The sequence below is a fragment of the Taudactylus pleione genome, unplaced genomic scaffold, assembly GCF_031769625.1.
Source record: "Taudactylus pleione unplaced genomic scaffold, aTauple2 ptg000005l, whole genome shotgun sequence".
Lineage (NCBI taxonomy): Eukaryota > Metazoa > Chordata > Amphibia > Anura > Myobatrachidae > Taudactylus > Taudactylus pleione.
Window position 1 is genome coordinate 13,581,726 of NW_028284408.1, and position 19,651 is coordinate 13,601,376.

At 41.4% G+C, this 19,651-nt stretch overlaps 1 protein-coding gene across 2 annotated transcripts in view; it reads left to right on the forward strand.

Moving 5' to 3' along the window:
• The window catches only part of AKAP11 (A-kinase anchoring protein 11), a 54,551-nt gene that overhangs the window by 13,082 nt on the left and 21,818 nt on the right, over positions 1-19,651 (forward strand). For both annotated transcript variants that reach the window (XM_088442047.1, XM_088442117.1), the window contains exons 2-4: positions 9,399-9,498; positions 10,100-10,210; positions 18,584-18,631. In XM_088442047.1, the coding sequence (XP_088298173.1) occupies positions 9,436-9,498; positions 10,100-10,210; positions 18,584-18,631 (222 nt within the window). In that variant the 5' untranslated portion in view covers positions 9,399-9,435. The remainder of the gene's footprint in view (positions 1-9,398; positions 9,499-10,099; positions 10,211-18,583; positions 18,632-19,651) is intronic.

Consider the following 19,651-nt stretch of genomic DNA (forward strand, 5'->3'; position numbering starts at 1 on the left):
GTTTTTCACCTGAGTAAAAACCCGGGTTTTTGCTAGAGCCCCTCTTTCACACTACACTTAAGGCCCGGGAAATTCCCGGGTCGACCACTTTCAGACATATACTGTAAGTCGTGTCTGCCCTGGCATTTTAATTGCCAGGGCTGTCATGCTGCTCTCATGTCACACTCATACACACACATACTTGTCATACGGGATGTAGTCGGCATCCTTGTGTGCGTGATTCTAGGGGGAGGGTTAGGATTAGGGTGCGGGGAGGGGGAGGTTAGATTTAGGCACCAAGGAGGGAGGGTAGGGGTTAGGGTTAGCCTTACCTTATTTCCTGATGGGTGTCTGGATTCTGACTGTCTGGATGCGACTGTCGGTATTCTGACCAGCAGCATCCTGACTGCCGGCAATCCATACCAAACCCATGTCTTACATGCACACACCACACTCATATACACTCACGCAATTGGAACTGCTCGCACAAGCTAACTCGCACCTAATTGGATTGTCCCCTTTGTGTGTAATTAAATGCAAGTAATTGTTAATACTATCGTAATTAGATATGTATGCATCTCTCTATGTAAGTGATTAAAGGAACCTTCCACATTGAGACTTTGTGTGATATTACAGGTAAGAAACATTGCTTGCACCAATGTGGGGCAATAAGCAATGTTTTAAACTGAAGTGCCAAAAGTCATGGGATAGATGCCTAGTACTGTGTAGATCCCCCTTTAGCCTATTGAAGTGCAGCAACTTGATGTGGCAACGATTCCATAACTGGATGAAAGACCTCTGGAGAGATGTTGATCCATGACGTCTGGATAGCTTCCCACAGCTCCCTGATATTTGTAGGTTATTTGATCTTTGATGCAAATGGACCTCTCCACAATGTCCCATAAATGCTCGATTGGGTTCGTGTCGGGTGAACACTATTTAATGAAACTCTCAAGAATGCTCCTCAAACCAATTCTGGACAACTTGGGACAGATTACACAGTGCATTATCCTGTTGTAATATTCGATTGTTCTGGGTGTACATGATGTCCATGGGTTTGGGGCAAATGGTCATCAAGCAATGCAACGTAGTGGTTACCATGCGATGACTTGTTCAATCAGACCCAACTCATGCCACTTGAACACGCTCCACACCATTATGGAACCAACTCCAGCCTGCACAGTGTGAGGGTCTGGTTTTGTTGTGGACCCGGGGTGGTATTAGGAGCAGACACTGAAGCAGACTTAAAGGAAAATGTGGAACTTTTAATGAGTGGTTTAGTAGACATGAATATGGCAACACAAAAGTCCAGATAGTACTAAGGTGCTCTTGGAACTGTAGTGAGGCAATGGGCGAAAGTCCAGGTAGTGACAGGCAGGAGACAGTCCAGTATTCCAGGTTTTGTGAGGCTGAAGTGAAGTGCAGGCTGAATAAAATTAATATCCCGTGGAGAAGCAAGTGGAGGCAAGGTGCAGGGTACAGGAGACTCAGGTACTCAGTCAAGGGAGAGGTAAATGGAGGAGGCAGGGGAATCCAGCGGGATTGGAGCAGGCAGGGTGAAGCAGGCTTAGGCAGGGATTCCAACGATAGGTGTACGAGTACAGAAACTCTCTCTCAGCTTCCGCTGAGAAACACGTTACACTGACAATGAAGAGAAGCTCTGAACTCCCTTTAAATACCGAGTGCTCTGCCATGACAGGTCAGAGAGAGAGCACGTGACACACCAGTATAGGGCGATTAGGTCACATGGCCAGAGGCAAGATGGCAGCACCCATGCCGAAGCGGAACGGAAGCACCACCAGGCCCAACCAGCCCAGAATGATAACTATGCCCGCATAGGACCATGCACAGCCAATGCTCCCCGCCAGGCACCAGTACCACCGACAGACGCTCCTCGTCATAGCGTCCTCACAGGTATCACCCGCCAACCGCATGCCGAGAAACCCTGGTTGTGACACACAGTGCCTTGTTGACAACTGAGGTCCATGGCCTCATGGGTTTTGCGCCACTACCAAATCCTACCATCAGTCTGAAACAACTGGAGCCTTGAATCCTTTAACCATGCCACATGTTGCCAGTCCTCCAAGGTCGAATTAGCAGCGTCATGAGCCCAGATGAGGCGATATGTCTGTGTAGTGTTAACAGGGGGTACTCTGTTGGGTTTTCTGCTCCCATATCCCATGGAAGCTAAAGAACGCTGCACTGACCATGCTGGATATGCTTCTGGTTCCTCCTGCATTGGATGTGATTTGAGCCAGTGTCGCTTGTCTGTTACCACCAACAGTTCTCTCCAAACGCCGCTGGTCATGATCATTATGCACCCATGGTGTCGTAATGCCTTCCATGAGGTATTCCCGGTACACACGTGACACTGTACATCAAGGAATGTTGAATGTCCGCACAACTTTGTAAATGGAATGTCCCACCCATTGAGCACCCACTATCATGCCCCATTCAAACTCCAATAATTCATGTCGACTTGCCATGAGCAATTGTTCAAACTGACTCACGAGATGTCAGATTAAAACTGATGCAGGTCTGGTCATTCCCAAGATGTCACAGTACGGTGAAGCCACCTACCATTACTTTTACATTCTGCTATCCCATGACTTTTGGCACTTCAGTGTATATAACATATAATCTAAGAGTGGGTGCTCATGCATATTGTGCTGCATGCTCATGAATAATTATCCATGTCTTTAGCTTTGTTGCTGCTTTGCATTTCTGTTTTTAGGAAGTGCTCACACAGAATGTTTCAGGCAGTTTCTCTACCTTTCATCTTATACTTCAGTTTTTAGTGTCTGGGTAATAAAGTGACTCCTGGCCACTCTCTTAGTCCGTTCCTCTATTGACACCCTCAACACCAATCTACTTCTCCATTTTCAGTCAAAATATAAATAGTAGTGCTTTTTTTATATCGTGGAAAATGCAGCTGCACTGGGTAAAGAGACAGAAAATATCTGAATGTGTGGTGAGTGAATAAAAAATTATTATAAGTCAGAAGAGCATAAAAAATATTGAACTAAAATTGATATAACCAATACTTTCCACATATATAAAACATCCAATACAATGACATCCAAGAGGTATTAATAAAAGTATCCAAGCACAGAATAATATTACACTGATGCTGTAAGTTGTGTGTGTGAATGCTCCAGTCATACCGATGTTATGAGCCTTGCATGTACAGTCAGGTGCATAAATATTGGGACATTGACAGAATTTTCATATTTTGGCCTCTATTCACCACCACAATGGCTTTGAAATGAAACAAACAAGATGTGCTTTAACTGCAGACTTTCAGTTTTAATTTGAGGGTAATTACATCCAAATCAGGTGAACGGTGTAGGAATTACAACGGTTTCTATAGGTGCCTCCCACTTTTTTGGGGGCCATATTTATGCACCTGACTGTATACTGTAATCAGCTGAACACCTCTTGCCTTCTAATAATGTTCAATCACATAAAGCAAAGTGTACAAATGCTAATGATTTAAAAAGTTCCAACAATAGACCATATATTATTATTAGTGCAGCTGCAGCATGCTCATGGTGTTTGTACTGATTACAGGGACGTGTACCCTCAAAAAACTGATCAAAGTCTCAATAGGAGTCCCCCACATTGGGTCTGATGGAGTAAATCAGACAATGTGCAACACCTAAATCAACTTTCTCAGTGCTAGATAATGCACAATGCCCCTTTGTTAATAAGCCAAGAATGACCAATAAGTTAATTTGATAATGTGCACATAATGAGGCAGATAGTGTGATATTACTGTTTAGTAGCCACCCTTCCCCAGCTTGTAGATTAAGCAATCCTCTTCTGTAGTTAACCTCCACTTGGTTCATCAGTTAGACTGCAGCTGAAAGCTTAGTCCACTTGTTACATGAACAGGGTAAAGTGCTGCTATTTCCTGGATTGTGAAAAAGTAATGACATTGAAGGAAACAATTGGTTTGTGCTACAGAGAAGTGTCAGGCGCGTTTCGTCTCCCTTCAAGGAGACTTTCTCAAACTGATTGGTTTCTCATTTACAGTTTAAATTTGACGGGGTGAAAGATAATAATGAATCAATATACAATTATAGATGATAAAACTTATGGAAATAGCATTCCTATATGTACTTTTTTTTTTTTTAAATTGTGTAAGAAAATAAATAAGGAGTTTCCCAATCATTTTAGTTGAAAGTATAATAACAATGTTTTAATTCCTAAAGTTAATTAAAGGAGCCTAAAAAAAAAAGTTGTATCATTATTTAGCAGTTCATAATTTCCTATACAGCATTTAAAATTCTTCGGGAAAAAAACCCAGAATCCTCTAACACAGAGATTCCCAAACTCTGCCTTTATTGTCCAGGTTTTAGGGATATCCATGCTTGAGTCCTGATGGTTAACATAGAAACATAGAATTTGACGGCAGATAAGAACCACTTGGCTCATCTAGTCTGCCCATTTTTAAACATATTATTACATCAACCCTTATTGATCCTTACTTCTTCTGAAGGCTATCCTTATGTCTATCCCATGGGTGTTTAAATTGCTCTACTGTCTTAGCCTCTACCACCTCTGATGGGAGGCTATTCCACTTGTCCACTACCGTTTCTGTGAAGTAATTTTTCCTCGAATTTCCTCTGAACCTACCACCCTCCAGTTTTAGAACATGTCCTCTTGTTCTAATACTTCTCTTTCTTTGAAAGAATGTCTCCTTCCTTTACCTTGTTAAAACCCTTTATATATTTGAATGTTTCTATCATGTCCCCCCTTTCCCTTCTCTGCTCCAAACAATAAATATTAAGATCTTTTAGTTTTTCCTGGTATGTTTTGTGGTGTAGACCTTGCACCATTTTAGTTGCCCTTCTTTGTACAGTCTCTAATGTATTAATATCCTTCTGGAGATATGGCCTCCAGAATTGAACACAGTATTCGAGAGGAGGACGTACCAATGACCTACACGGTGGTATTATCACTTCTTTCTTTCTGCTACTGATTCCTCTCCCTATGCAACCAAGCATCTGACTTGTCTCCCTCATTGCTTTGTTACAATGTTTGCTTGCCTTTAAGTCACCTGAAATAGTGACTCCTAGATCCCTTTCCTCTTCAGTACTTTCCAGTATAGTGCCATTAATACTATATTTAGCCTTTGGATTTTTGAGACCCAAGTCCATGATTTTGCATTTTTTGGCATTAAACTGTAGTTGCCACATTCTTGACCATTCCTCTAGTCTACCTAGATCATCAATCGTTTTTTTTTACCCCTCCTGGCGTGTCTACCCTGTTGCATACCTTTTGGGTCATCTGCAAAATGGCATAGTTTCCCTTCAATACATTTTGCAATGTCACAAATACAGATATTAAAAAGCACTGGTCCAAGTACAGATCCCTGAGGTACTCCACTGGTAACATTTCCCTCTTGAGACTGCACTCCGTTTACTACAACTCTATGTTTCCTATCCTGCAGCCATGATCTTATCCATTCAACTATCTTTGTATCTAATCCCATGCTTTCCAGTTTATTTAACAGTCTGCGATGTGGAACAGTGTCAAAAGCCTTACTAAAGTCTAGATAAGCTGTATCTATGGCCCCCCCCTTTATCTATTTCCTTAGTCACCCAGTCAAAAAAGTCAATAAGATTTGTTTGACATGATCTCCCCCCTGTGAATCCATGCTGTTTGGGATCCTGCAAATTCTTGGATTTGAGATAATCTACGACTCTTTCTTTTAAGAGTGTTTCCATCAATTTCCCTACTACTGATGTAAGGCTCACTGGTCGGTAGTTGCTTGCCTCTTCCTTGCTTCCCTCTTCCTTGCTTACACTTTTGTGCAGTGGGACAACGTTTGCTCTTTTCCAGTCCTCTGGAATTACTCCAGTAGCTAGTGACTGGTTGAATAATTCTGTTAATGGTGTTGCCAGCACCCCTTTAAGCTCTTTTAGTATCCTTGAATGTATCCCATCTGGCTCCATTGATTTATCCACTTTCAGTTTGGAGAGTTCTGATCTTCTCCTCTGTAAATGTGCTTGTTCCTACCTCATTTTTCTGATTACACCTGCAACTTAACTGTGGCCCCTTTCCCTCTCTCTCTGTAGTGAATACTGAAAAAAAAAAATTATTAAAATGATCAGCTATTACATTGTCTCCCTCAACAAGACTCCCTATTTCTGTCTTTAGTCTTTTTATTCCACCTTTTGTTTTTCTCCTTTCGCTTATATACTTAAAAAAAAATTTTTGCCCCCTTTACCCACTGACTGTGCCATCTTCTCCTCAGCTTTTGCCTTTGCACATCTGATTTACTTTCTTAGCCTCCTTCTGCTTTACAAGATACAGCTCTTTGTCTTCATTATTTTGCGTCTGCTTGTATTTCCTAAAGGCCATCTTTTTTTGCTTTCAGAATACTTGCTACCTCTTTCCCAAACCACACTGGCTTCCTTTTCCTTGTGGTTTTCCTAACCCTTTTGATACAAAGGTCTGTTGCCTTTAATAATGCATTTTTAAAATGTTCCCACCTCACCTGCACTCCTTTCACGTTCCTCCACTCTGCCAAAGATTCGCTTACACATCTTCCCATCCCTGCAAAATCAGCTTCCTAAAATCTAACACCTTTGTTTTTGTATGGGGTGAGTCAGTATCTGTCTTTATTCTGAAACATACTGCTTGATGATCACTGGATCCCAGGTTTTCACCCACTTTTACATCAGATATTCTGTCTCCATTTGTAAGTAATGGTTAAATCAATGTGATTGAGGCGCTAATTTAAGTCACATGTGCTCAAGCATGGATAGCCTTAAAATGTGGAATGTAATGGCGGAGTTTGGGAAACTCTGCTCTAATCCGTCATTCACTGCCGTCGTTCATTGACTCGTCCCATCTGCTGTGCTATATATCTGATGGCACTCTTCCACGGCTAATTCCGTGCTGTTTGTAATGTATATGGTGACCCGATGTACTGTTACATCGCATCGCTGGGTTGCACCGTCATACAATGTCTACCCAGCTTTAGAGCCAGCATGATCTTTTAAGAAACCACGGAAGATGTATGTCCGCTTAGTGCAATAGAAGTGACTCCCAACTCACAAGTGCCAGCAGTCCTTTCAATAGGCCCCATTCTATGTTGGTAATAAATGTGTACTGACTGAAGTGAAAAGTTGTACTCTCTATGGAAAAAACCTGAATTCCCTCCAGCTGTGTAAAATGCGAGAAGACGTCAGAAGGCTGTGTCGCGTTACTGTACACACAAGTAAATCATTTTTATTAGTACTGAACTGCAAGGAAACTGTGGTTATTGAAGCTTCCTTTACACATGTAAACCTTTTTTCCTTTCCAGTGATCAGATGTACAGTGTCTTCCTGAACATGCAAAGCACCAATCATTCCCTCATTTTACTATGATTTCATCTAACCTTAGAGCCTAGGGAATAACACCGCTATAAAAGTTAGCATTACATAATTCCTTCATACTTTATCTAGACTAAGTTTGACTTGTGTCACGCAAATATACAACATATCAATATACCGCTATTAGTTCTGCTAGAGTTCTCTTATCTGTAATACTAATAATGTATGTGTTGGTGTAGTATCCGTTCAGAATGACAAAATAGTCTGAATGTTATGGATGTCGACCGGTGATTTTTTTTTTTTTAAACTATTCTAGTGTTAGGCTGTGGTTAGGGTTAGGCTTAGGGTTACTCATATCTCTCCAAAATTGCATGGTCGACATGGTTTGACATGTTCACATATAAGTGTCAACATTTTATACCACACCCACTGGCATTGTTGTGATCATCAGCCATTGGCTGGATGATCTCATGGTTTGGCTGTTACAGATTGTGTAATATTTTGTTAGGAATTTGGATAATGATCCCACTATAGTATATATTCTGGTATGTAAGTATATAGCTTTACCGCTAGGCTGTTTTAGCGGGGCGCGGCACCTTGCCCTCCAGGAGGAGGGCAAAAAACACCCTGCCCTCCAGGAGGAGGGCAAAAAGCACCCTGCCCTCACAGCCTGCGGGTGCCGTTCTCACCCGCGGGACGCAGTGTCCCGTGGGTGTAGAAACATGCGGTGACCCGGTCACCGCCAGAGAATAGACGCCAGGCGCATGCGCTCGGCATCTATTCTCCCTTTCTGCAGCACTTGGGGGCTGCCCGGCATGTCCGTAAGCGTCGGGCACGCCCCCAAGTATGACGAAAAGGGGACGCGTCTTATAGACAAGCCCCCTTTCCATGACCACGCCCCCTTTTTCGGCGCGCGGTTGCCCTCTAGCTCCGGCGCCCTGTCTGCCGCCGGGGCTAGAGTGAACACGAAGTATATATGTGTATGTGTGTGTGTATATGTATGTGTATATATATATATATATATATATATATATATATATATATATATATATATATATATATATATATATATATGCATATGCAGTCAGCACTTCTGGGTTGTGACAAGCGGGTCTGACGGCGGTCGGAGCCTGACACACCTGACTAGGGGTATGGGGTGAGTGCTTCATCTATTTATTTGTTATGTTTGTAATGCTTTTGTTTATGTTGCCTTGAGAAAGGGGACATGTTCCCCGAAACGTTGCCTTTGTATGACACAATAAAGTTACCCCGGAGAGTGTCTTTCTGCACCATTTATTGGAGTCTCTGAGTGCCGCCTTTTGCAGTTGTGGACTATTTGTGGGGAGCAATTGGAAGGCACGGGCAATTACAAACTAAAGGACTGGTGAGTGCCGGGATTCTTTTGAGATAAAATATATATATATATATGTGTGTGTATATATGTATATATGTATGTATGTATGTATATATATATATATATATATATATATATATATTCAGGTGTGGTGTGGCTACAAACATATTGTTACGGACATTATAGGAGACCCAGTACATATTGCTAACATACTAATAAGCTTATCAAAAGTTGTTGTAGCATAGAAATATTGTCCATTAATTGAACAATGACTCTAGTAGGCTCATTATCCAAAAAAATATCCTAAAATCTTTAACAGGCAAAACCACGAGAGCAGCCAGCGAAAAGCCGATCACAACAATGCCAACGGGTGTGGTAATGTTAAAAGCTGCGTCAGATTATATTTATAGATGAGAATGTAACTTGCTAACTAGTGTGAAATAGGAGGAATATTTCTATATGTAAGTGGTTTCCTGAGAGCTCCATTGTTTTTCTGCAACTTTGCAGTATTGTGACACTATGATAATATTCACTAGGACTTCAGTGGGCGTAGTGTCTAATATGATTAATCATTGGGGTGCAATTACATGTTGCTAGAAATTGTGATGCAACATTTTAAAGTTTTTACTTTTATTGCTGAATAAACCCTATGCTATTTATTATTTATCCAGTTTATTAGACAGTAATTGATTATTCTGAGTTGAGCATATTCCTGAAAATGTTCCCTTTCCCTACAGATATGCAGATCGTCTGAATATCTTTAATCCTTCAGTCATGGACGCTTGTACAAGAAACCAGGGTTGCCAAATGAAGCCTAAATTGTCACTGAAAAAAGAAGTAAGTTACAGCTGTCTGATTGTTGGATACACTAAATAGCATTGTGCTTTCCTACATTGTACTGTACATTGTGTGAAAAGATGCACCTCTGGGGATTCTCCCGCTGGTTTTGCCTTTTAAAATGATTGCTGCTTTATAAATACGGGAAGGCTCGCAGGCGTTCCCGCAGCAGCACCAGATCGCACCCTATTACATATGCCCCAGAATATAAAGCGTGCTCATGTCTACATGGTGACACTTACTGGTATGAACTGCAGGGAGGGTAAGTTCTGTTCTCATGTCTAATAAATGGGATCATAGTTTCACGCATTCTGTAAAGACAAGTTGTCATTATACCTGCTGTCTTTTCCTTATTCTTCTTCCTTTCCAATATTCCATTTTATTGCTATATTTACAAATAATACACAAAATAAACCTTTAACATTCCGTGTAAGTAAAAGAAAATGTATAGAAAAGGGAAGAGCACATACAACCACGTAAGTATGTATGTGTGTGTATGTATGTGGTATATTACTAACCATAAGTTCTTCAGTTGCTGACATACATGTATTGTATTACTAGACATGTTGCAGCTCCTTTCACTTCAGCTTTTTGTCTACAGAATATCAGCGAGGGGCTGCTGAGCGCTGTGAAGTCATTGCTACAAAGCAGGAAGGAGCTGTGCACTATCACAGACAGCCCAAAGACCGGCAGGAAAGGGGATTTTATTGAGGTCAGTACACTCTCTACCACTGTGTACGTCATCATGTTATTGCACTGCTCCAAAAAAGTAGAAAACCTTTAGAAATGAAAGAAACATTGATTTCCTGCCTTTGTGTTTAGTTTTATTTAGATAATGTACCTGTGTATTGCTTACAGTTGTCTGTTTCACATATTCGTTTTCTGCACTGAAAATGACAGCACAATGTATCCAGAGGTGTCCGCCTTGGATGTAAGCCATGAACTTATTGTCTTATCCATGCTTACTGAGTCTGTGTACAAAACTCCTATTGAGGATGATTTGAATGTTTTTAAGCATTGACATTTCTGTATGTATCTTTATAGCATTGATATAGAATCCATGTGTATTACATCTGGGCGGAATATACCCCAAGTTAGTAAATGCCTGAACATGTTTAATAAGAACTAAAAGTTTTGATGCTCTGGTTGTTCTGTACCTTCTTATACCTACAGTATGTATTAAAAACAGCCCAGCTGCTCTACATCACTAGATCATTTCTTTATCAACCCACAATTAGCAGTACAATGGGGTTTTCAATAGATCCAAACAGTCTGCTGTGCAGGGCCGGTGCAAGGTCTCTCTGCGCCCTACACAGAGCTACAGCCTAGCACCGCGCCCCCCTCCATTCCCCACCGGAGGGGAGATGCAGGTGGCAGCTATGTGTGCTGGGGTGAATTGATTGAGGCAGAGCCTCTATGACACTATTTCCCTCGCACCACCCAGTCCTGCCCATTTCACCCTGGAGCCATGGAGACTTCCAAAAATTGGGAAATTTCCCGTATGTTCCCAAAGAGTAGGAATGTAAGGTTCAATGCCACTGACTGTAAACAGGAATAAAGTGTGCAGGTGAGGGGATAGGTGAGGGGATAGGGCCATGCTCATGAGAACAGGCATGGGTGACACAGAGTGGTGAGTCAGTGTGCGGGAACAAGAGGGGTGGGTTAGGAGGACCGCCGCTAGGTCTTGATAAAATAAAAGTCAGAGGAGAGATTCTGAATGACACCACTAGAATAATAACCACTGGAAAAAGAATGGGGGCTTATAACCTGCCGCCTAGGAGACATTGAACCACCCAAATAGTTTTAATAATAGTATATAAGCAAGGAAATGATCAGAATAAATCATTATGGGTCTTCTTTCCAGCGCAAGAGATAATTCCCTTGCTTTTGATTAGAAAATAGTTTTGAGAGCCTTCTTTGAGCAAAGTAGGCAGTGGTGTATAATGGGTGCGGGGTGGCCCACACTGCACATCCTGAACCCAGGTTCTTAAATAAGTACCGCTCCATAGTCCTGCAGCTGCAGAGTTGCCGCCATTTTGCTGGCGATCTGTGTATGTGAAGTACTGGCCCCTACTCATTGGTACCGCTGGCTAGAGAGGAGGGAGCCTGGACAGAGACTGCACAGGGGACCCCTCGTCACGTAATATGCCCCTGAGGGTAGCAATGTCTGGCCATGAGAAGGAATTATTCTCTTGCATTTCTTTAGCGGCTTTGGACAGAGTTCCCATGGCATGTGAAGTCTAAGCTGCATTCATCTGCATGGTGAATGCAGTAAATATGTCATTTAGAAAAGAGATTATTCATCGGTATGCAGAATGCAACCACAGTACGTATGAGGCTGAATCATTTATATGCAAGGTGCCGCTGAAGCTTAGTGACATGCCCCAGCGCACACAGCAGCAATTATGGTAAGAAAATGTACCTTTATTTCTGAACACATCTTATTGGGCCATGAACAGAAGTGAATGACAGACTCATGTCGCACAGACGTGATACAACCATTCTGACGGCACCGCGCTTGTAATTGAATCAGCGAATGCTTTAAAATACTTTGAACACAGGACAGTACAGTAAGTAGTGGTCATGGTCACTCTGGGGTTTGGTATACTATATCCACTTAGGATAGGGATCAGAGATGTCTGTGACCACATGTAAATTAACTTTTTTACATTTTTGTTTTGCAGTATTTTGCAAATTGGTAACATGACACGTTATCAACCAACATATTAGGTTATTAGATGTTCATTAGTTTGGCTGGATAATTATTCCATTACTGTATTTATGGGTAAAATGTCTTGACTGCAGTGGCTATCTATATGTATGATTAATTTACTAACGGCAATACAAAATAGTGGTTGCTCATGATCAAGTTAATAGTTGCTAACAGTTTGCTGTTGGTCTACATACATACTGGGCTATAATTCATGGAAAAGAAGTTAAATACTGTCCAGGACAAATCAGAATAAAAGGTGTTAACAGCCCAGACCTCATTGCATTGAGAGATGTACATAAATGCTTACTTGTACAGCTACAGTATGTGTTGATGGGTAACAGCGGTTGGGCCAGATAGCGGTGGCTGCAGCTAATTAGATCCGCAGCCACGGACAGCGCAGTATAAAAGCAGGATGTCTCTTCATCTTTTTTGTTTGGTGAATTCAGTGGCGCCCTCCAGGGGTCAGCGCCCAGTCAGCTTCCTAATGGTAGCTGTGTATTTAATACCTGATTGAGCTGACTCTCAATCTTCAGGAGCCGGGTGATGCCATCCTCTGCTGCGCCAGTTTCCATCACCAAGGTATCAGACTGACATCAGTGGTGTGAATTGATTAGATCTAAAAGCTACTTGTGCTAATAGGTGAAAACCTGAATGTGCACCACTAGGGGCTGGAATAGACACAGGACTGCATTCTGTACAATAACTGGTATTTAGCCTCCTTCCCTGAAAGACCAGAAAAGGATATCCTTTTTATCCTTTTAACACATTAGCAATATGTATACCATTGTATAACACCATTAAATCCAAGGCCGATTTTATGATGTATTATTTTTACAGGATTTAACAACGTATTTTATTTTTTCTTTATTCTTCTTATAGTCCTCCTTTAGGGGGAGAGAGCTTTATTTTGATTTGGAAAACCTCTTTTCATTTAAATGTTTTCCTTTGCCCGTTTAGAATCGCTTACTGGTTTTTTGGTTTTTTTTTAAATATTTTTATTGAAACACCATTACCGCATTACAAGTGATACAGTAGTGTCAGATGAAACAGCAATTGAAATAAGAGTTGGTTTGAATCACAGTAGTACACCCAATAATGAAACCTTGAGCATAAAAACTAGCAAAAAAGGACTAACACAACCAATATATGAATGTATAGGATATGAAAGAACGGACGGAGATACTGTAAATCGGCTGTAAACACACATTAATAGAAACAAAGAGAAGAGCATAGACAATTGAGAGTTGAGTGGTGGGACCATATGCCCAAGAGGAGAAAAAAGTAACTGAGTAGATAAGGAGTAGAATGTGAGATAGTTGGCGGTGACCGTACCGCTGGTTTTGTTTAAGTGAGTCACGTATTCTCCGTTTAAAGTCTAGTTGGAGCCTACTCACGTAACTCTCCCACATATCAAAGGACCTAGAGGCCCAGTTCTCATTATCCAAATTGGTTTCAAGCCATACTGAATATATGGAACAGTTTCTCTTTAAATAAGTTTTTAGTGTAGGAGGCACAGTGCTGATTCAAGTATGCAATATGGCTTTCCATGCTGCAGCACTAATAAATAAAAGTAGTTTTTTACAACCTCCAGTCCCTCTTTGACCAATAGGTAGATTGCCAAAGATAGCCCATTCACTGGTTAGTAGTAAGTAGTTGATTAGATTATCAAAAGCAAATTTCCTAAGTTGTAGCCAAAAGTGCTGACGGAAGGGACAGACCCGCTTGTGGAGTCTGACTGTCACTGTTTTTTAAAGACAGATGTATTCATTCTTCTTTGATATGTTAATGGGATGGTGTGGGCTTACTATGACATCCATGAGGGGAAGTGCTTTTTACATATAGTTTTAGGTTTAATTTATCATCAGAAACAACGGTCAGTATCTACTGTTGATGAATACTGGGCTCCCAATTGTGGGAGAATAGTCTCTTTCACCAGCTGGCTCCTTCACTTGCACCTGGAACGCGTGCTTCAGGGTGGTGTGTAACTGCTGAGGTGGTTTTCTGCTGGCTACACTTGCTGGATCCTCCTGAAATATAATGCTGGGCATACACAGTCAGATAAAATGCATGTCAGACAGCCAGATATCGATGTTTTAGTTCCTCCCCTGGGGAGGAGATGTGCACATTCCTCCTCTGTGAAGGAACAGGGAAAATAGCGGTCAGTGACCCGCGGAAGTACATACACTGCCTGATGCAGCCGACCAATTATTGTATCGTTAGGACTAGCTGGATGATAAACAGATAATTAATGATCGGTCACGCAAATACACTGTTCAATTATGTGGCATATCGGGCAGATTGTATAATGTATGCCTTCATTACTGTGGTCAGTACTGCTTGGTGGTGGAAGGAGTGTTAGATCAGGAAGCTGAGTTCAGTAAAGTACAGTATCACCTCACCATAGAAAGGATGGTGTATTAGCTCTTGTCTGTAGGTAACAAGACTACATACCTGTTGGTCTCTCACAGGATCAATGCAGGATCATTACTAGTAGTGATGTTAATTTGCTCAGAAACTGCCCTAAAAGAGATGTTACACGTAACAACCACTTAAAGGTTGCAGAATTTGACATATTTGCAGTCATGAAACATAGGACCTGGTTCAGTGTTCTGCGCAAACCCGATGGTTTGCGTACAGCTCTGATGTTTGAAGACATCCGCAGGATCTGTACTGCGCACATACAGATCTCCTCCTCCAAGTCTGCTCATAGTGCCCGGACACTGCAGCCTGATTGACAGGCTGCGGTCGTTTGGGAGTAGAGCAAGGGCGGAGGCAGGCAGCATCCCAGAAAATATGGATGTGTCAGCCCCGTTCTTTGGCAGGCTGAAGCCATAGCTGCGTCCCTGTACGCAGCTTCAGCTGAGTGAAAACACTGACTATCCTGAGTAACACAAGATGCCGCCTGCAGCATTACCGTGTTTTTCTAAAGACGTAACTACTGTGCTACCGCGCTACTACGTTCCATCTCGGAATGGGACCATAGGAAAGAGCCCTGCTTGTAAGCGCTTACAAACTAGAGATAATGGAGAAAACATGGAATGGTATTGGCTGCACCGGCCAGGAAATGAGCTTTATTGTGAAAATAAATTGGCCCCGTTATAATATGAGCCCATATCTGGAATTGGTGTAAATGTCACCGGGGTACTATCATTAACAGCTTTGTTAGTCATAGAGCAAACAGTGGTAGGATACAAAAAATTCCTTTATATCATGATGCACAAAACATAAGCAATACATAAAATTTTACTTTTATTAAAGAATATTAAAATTTTCGTTGAAACAACACAGGTAAAATATTCAAGATCGATATATACATTAAATATAAAACAAAAATATTTGAATGAAAAAGTTGAAAAAAAATGTGGTTGTTAAAATAAGACTATAACACTGGTTGTACCTCTATCTATATTATATTCAATTAGTTGTGGTAAGCAGAAAATAAATATACCTGTGTATTCCCTTTATAAATATTCAGTGGAGGTATAAATAGCCACAACTCAAATGGTTGCTTATCTTGCTAGAGCTTAGGTTAATTAATTTAAGCACTTTTTTATGGCGTTTGTCACAATATGAGCGCTTCAAAGTTCAGATATAGGTCAACACTCCTTAAGTAGTCTTATATTCTCCAAATAGTGAGTGCATCTGTACTATAGTAAAGCTGGGTATACAGTGGAGCAACTGGCAATGATTTCCCTTGTGCTCAGAACAAGCGATATTGAGCGTACACCCCAACGACTGATCGATATATAGCATTGTTTCTTCATATGTGATTTATTGTTACTCCTCTACACGCTAGAACAACTATCTTTAGATCACTGGCTAGGAGTGGCAAGAGGTGCCATCTTCAGAGGCCAAATCGGAAAGCCATATCGCTTGGTCGTTTGGTCATACACCCTAGGCTGGCGTTATCAGGTTTGATGTACAGAACGTCAAACCTGACAACGTCGCTAGCAACCACGGGCACCCCCGCATACTAAGCGATGTTGGCGATTTGTTGCTCCAAAACGGCAAATTGGCCCAACATCAATAGTGTGTACCCAATTTAAGCGTTCTTGTAACCATTCACTTCCTCCAAACCAAAGATGCAGTATATTAGTAATTGTTATCAATCCTCATCATAGGAATAGGTACTCACAGATAATTTCCAGTCATTTAATAAAGTGTAAAGGGGTATCCAAACTTTTATGTTGTAATTTTTATGCTGGAGTTTGACCCTAAGTACACAGTTCATTAATATTCAGGAGGTGGTATGGTGTTCATCTTTTATTATCACAATTGATATCATACAATCGCAGTGAGACTATTCAGCTTGGCACTTTGTAATCCCCTGTGATGAAAGGACTGCCTCACCTCATTCAACACAGCAGTACTGTATGTCATTAGCAAGCTTGTCACAATGTAATTAACTATGCAAACTGCTAACTTGAGAGCCACAGTATCTGACTTGGAATTAGGTAATGCACTATACTAAATAGAAACTTTGCACACTTTTGTTATTATATGCCCTATTGACACTTCAAGTTAGCTATCTGCAACAGAAATGTATTCCCATTTTCTATAACACAGTGTATATGTAGGTTTTATCGTCACCAACAAAATAAAAGATTATTTGAATGTTTAACACAATACCACCTCCTGTATATTAATGGACTGTGTACTTTGGGTCCATATCAGGTACAAAACTACAAGATAAGTTTGGATACCTTTCTCACGTTATTAAATGACCGGTGATCAAAGCGATCTGACTGTCCCCTCCCTATAATGAGGATTGATAACAAATGTTAATAGCTAATAAACTGCAACAAAAAATACTGTATCTTTGTTTTGGAGGAAATGAATGGCTACAATGAACACTTACTATATGTCGTGCAGATGTACTCACCATTTATTGCTTTTGTTTTGTGCATCATGATGTGACAGCAATCTATAGCTACCACCTCTGTTTGCTCTAAGAATAGAGATAATCCAGGCCTTTATGCCTTTTTACCAGGCCTGATCCCTTATAACATCTATCAAGGGAATAAACTGGAACTCTATCACAGAGTAAAATGTTCTTTAACATTTTACTCCATGACCAGGGGAGGAATGTTCTCGTGCTGGCCATCTACTGCAGGAGCTGTCTATACACCTGGTCTCCAAGAGAAATGTATATATTCTGCTTAAACTAACTCCAATGCCCGATCACTGGGGATAGCAAACTACCCAGCACTATAATGCTCCGGTTTACATTCTCATGTGTTATCGAGAAATACATATATTTATTGTTGGACATTTTGTGGCTGATGCAGGGTAAGTGCCATATTGCATAGTGTATATATAGCGATAGTAGGGTTAATGTCTGTTTCCAACTGTTGCACAAAGCATTCATACCACAATTCATGTACTTGTTACTCTCATATTCAGCTCTCTCTGGCCTCCATGCTTCCTCTCTCGGCATGATACTACCCCTGTCAAATGCAGCCCTGTCCTTTGTTACACAGCAAACGACAGGTCACTGACTCCGATATGAGCAGCACTCTTCCAGAAATACTCTTTGCTTATGTGAGCGTTTTGTTGCTACGGTTCTTCTATCCCCACTCAGGGAACAAATCATCGGGGCTGTACAGATATGCAGGAAATGTGGAATAAAGAAAATGTTCTCTGACCCTGGTTAAGTCACAGTTGAAAACAAACTGGCTCCCACACAACTTGAATCTCTTTGTTTTATGCGGAGCATGCTCTATACTGCTGGCAGACCATGTGTATCTTCTGTAGCTTGTATGAGCCTTTCAAGTGACATTCAAACTGCTGAATACACTTTCCTACAGCGCTGTATATGTACCTCTTGGTGGTGCTCTCGATCTATTTCCAAATGTGTTGATTTTATAATGAAAATGCTGAAAAAATGTTTATGGGTTACTTCAAATTTGCTAAGATAGTGATCAGACTAAAGTGTAGGATGAATTATATGCAACCGGTAAGATGCTTGGCATGTTTAATGTGCAGAAACAAAACATTTAATTGAAAACAAGTATTTTCTTTTCCTCCTTATTTATCACCCATAATGTTTGCTTATTGGTTCTGGCCTTTGGCACTGGGCTTGGCTGTCAGTCTGCCTACTACTTCCAATATGTAAAGCTGAAAAGCAGCACATAAATGACATGAAGTATTTATTATGAGAAGCAAGCCCGTGAATGCTCGCTTGGGTTGTTCAGTTAGGCATTGAAATGCTTTATTATGTGGCCTCCAGAGATCATGTAAAGCTGCTGCTCACTTTATAAATCTAAAAGTGACATTAATCTTCCTAAAACACATAATCCAGCTGCTGTGACAAGACTACTGCTTACCTGGGAGAGTTCTGCTTTTTTTCTAACAAGTTTTATTCTGTTGTAGATCACTTTCCTCGGCCTTTCAGGGGAATCAGGAGCAGCAAATATTCAGGTATTGTACCATTCATTGGGCCTTTTTTTTTTTCTCGCTCTTCTTTATTGAAAAATGAATGCAAGTAGTAAAGAACTATAGAAGTATTGTTATAATATTTTTCATACTTTCCTGAAAACCGCATAAAATCCAATAGTTGGAATGAGACCTAACACATGGGTAAATGTAGGATGGCAGTACTAGGGGAATGGTATTAGGGTCCTCAGTATCTCCACAGTTGAGTCTTAAAGGTCAAGGAGGAAATAATACAGTTAGTTGGAGTGTATCCCATAAAAACATTCTCCTGCCAACTTCACTGCTCTCTGCTCTAGACTGCTGTTGTGCCATGTACCATTCACAGGGACGGACTGGGGCTGTAGATCAGCCCTGGCAGTCCGCCCTGTGCGCACGCCTTAGGCATGGGCGTTTACGAAGGGGGCGTGCCGCGAGTCACGGGGGTCTGCCCCGTCTCTTCCCGGCTGAGCAGTGTGCATCGGCCCATCACAGCCGCCACCCCTTCCCTCCCCCTGATCTAATATCGTGTATCTGGCGGCGTGGGGTGGAGGGAGTGGGCACTTCTGCCCTCCTCGAGCCGGCCCTGAGGCCATTGGCCCTTCTGGCATTTGCCAGAAGTGCCAGATGGCCAATCCGGCCCTGACCATTCATCATAGGATCTAAAGGCTAACTGACTCAATTACAAAGTGTACGTTTAAATTGAGACATTATCTGTTCGTGACTAAAAAGCCACAGCTGTCCTATCTGTATAAAAAAATATAGAGCGCAATGTTGAGGCCCATTCGCAATTTATAGAAGAGATCCTTAATATATCTTGCCTTGGAGTCATGGTGAGGAAGGATTAGAATGAGAAGGTATTGTGTAGTCACATTGTGTTAGCCAGACAGTTTCCAGAATCTAGAGACCTGTGGAAGTGGTGGTGAATAGAGGGAAGGGGCAAGGAGACAAAGAAAGGGACACGGTAATCAGTGTAGTATTAGAGAGCAATGTGAACCATGTGAGGGGAGGTTAGGCTCTACCCCATGG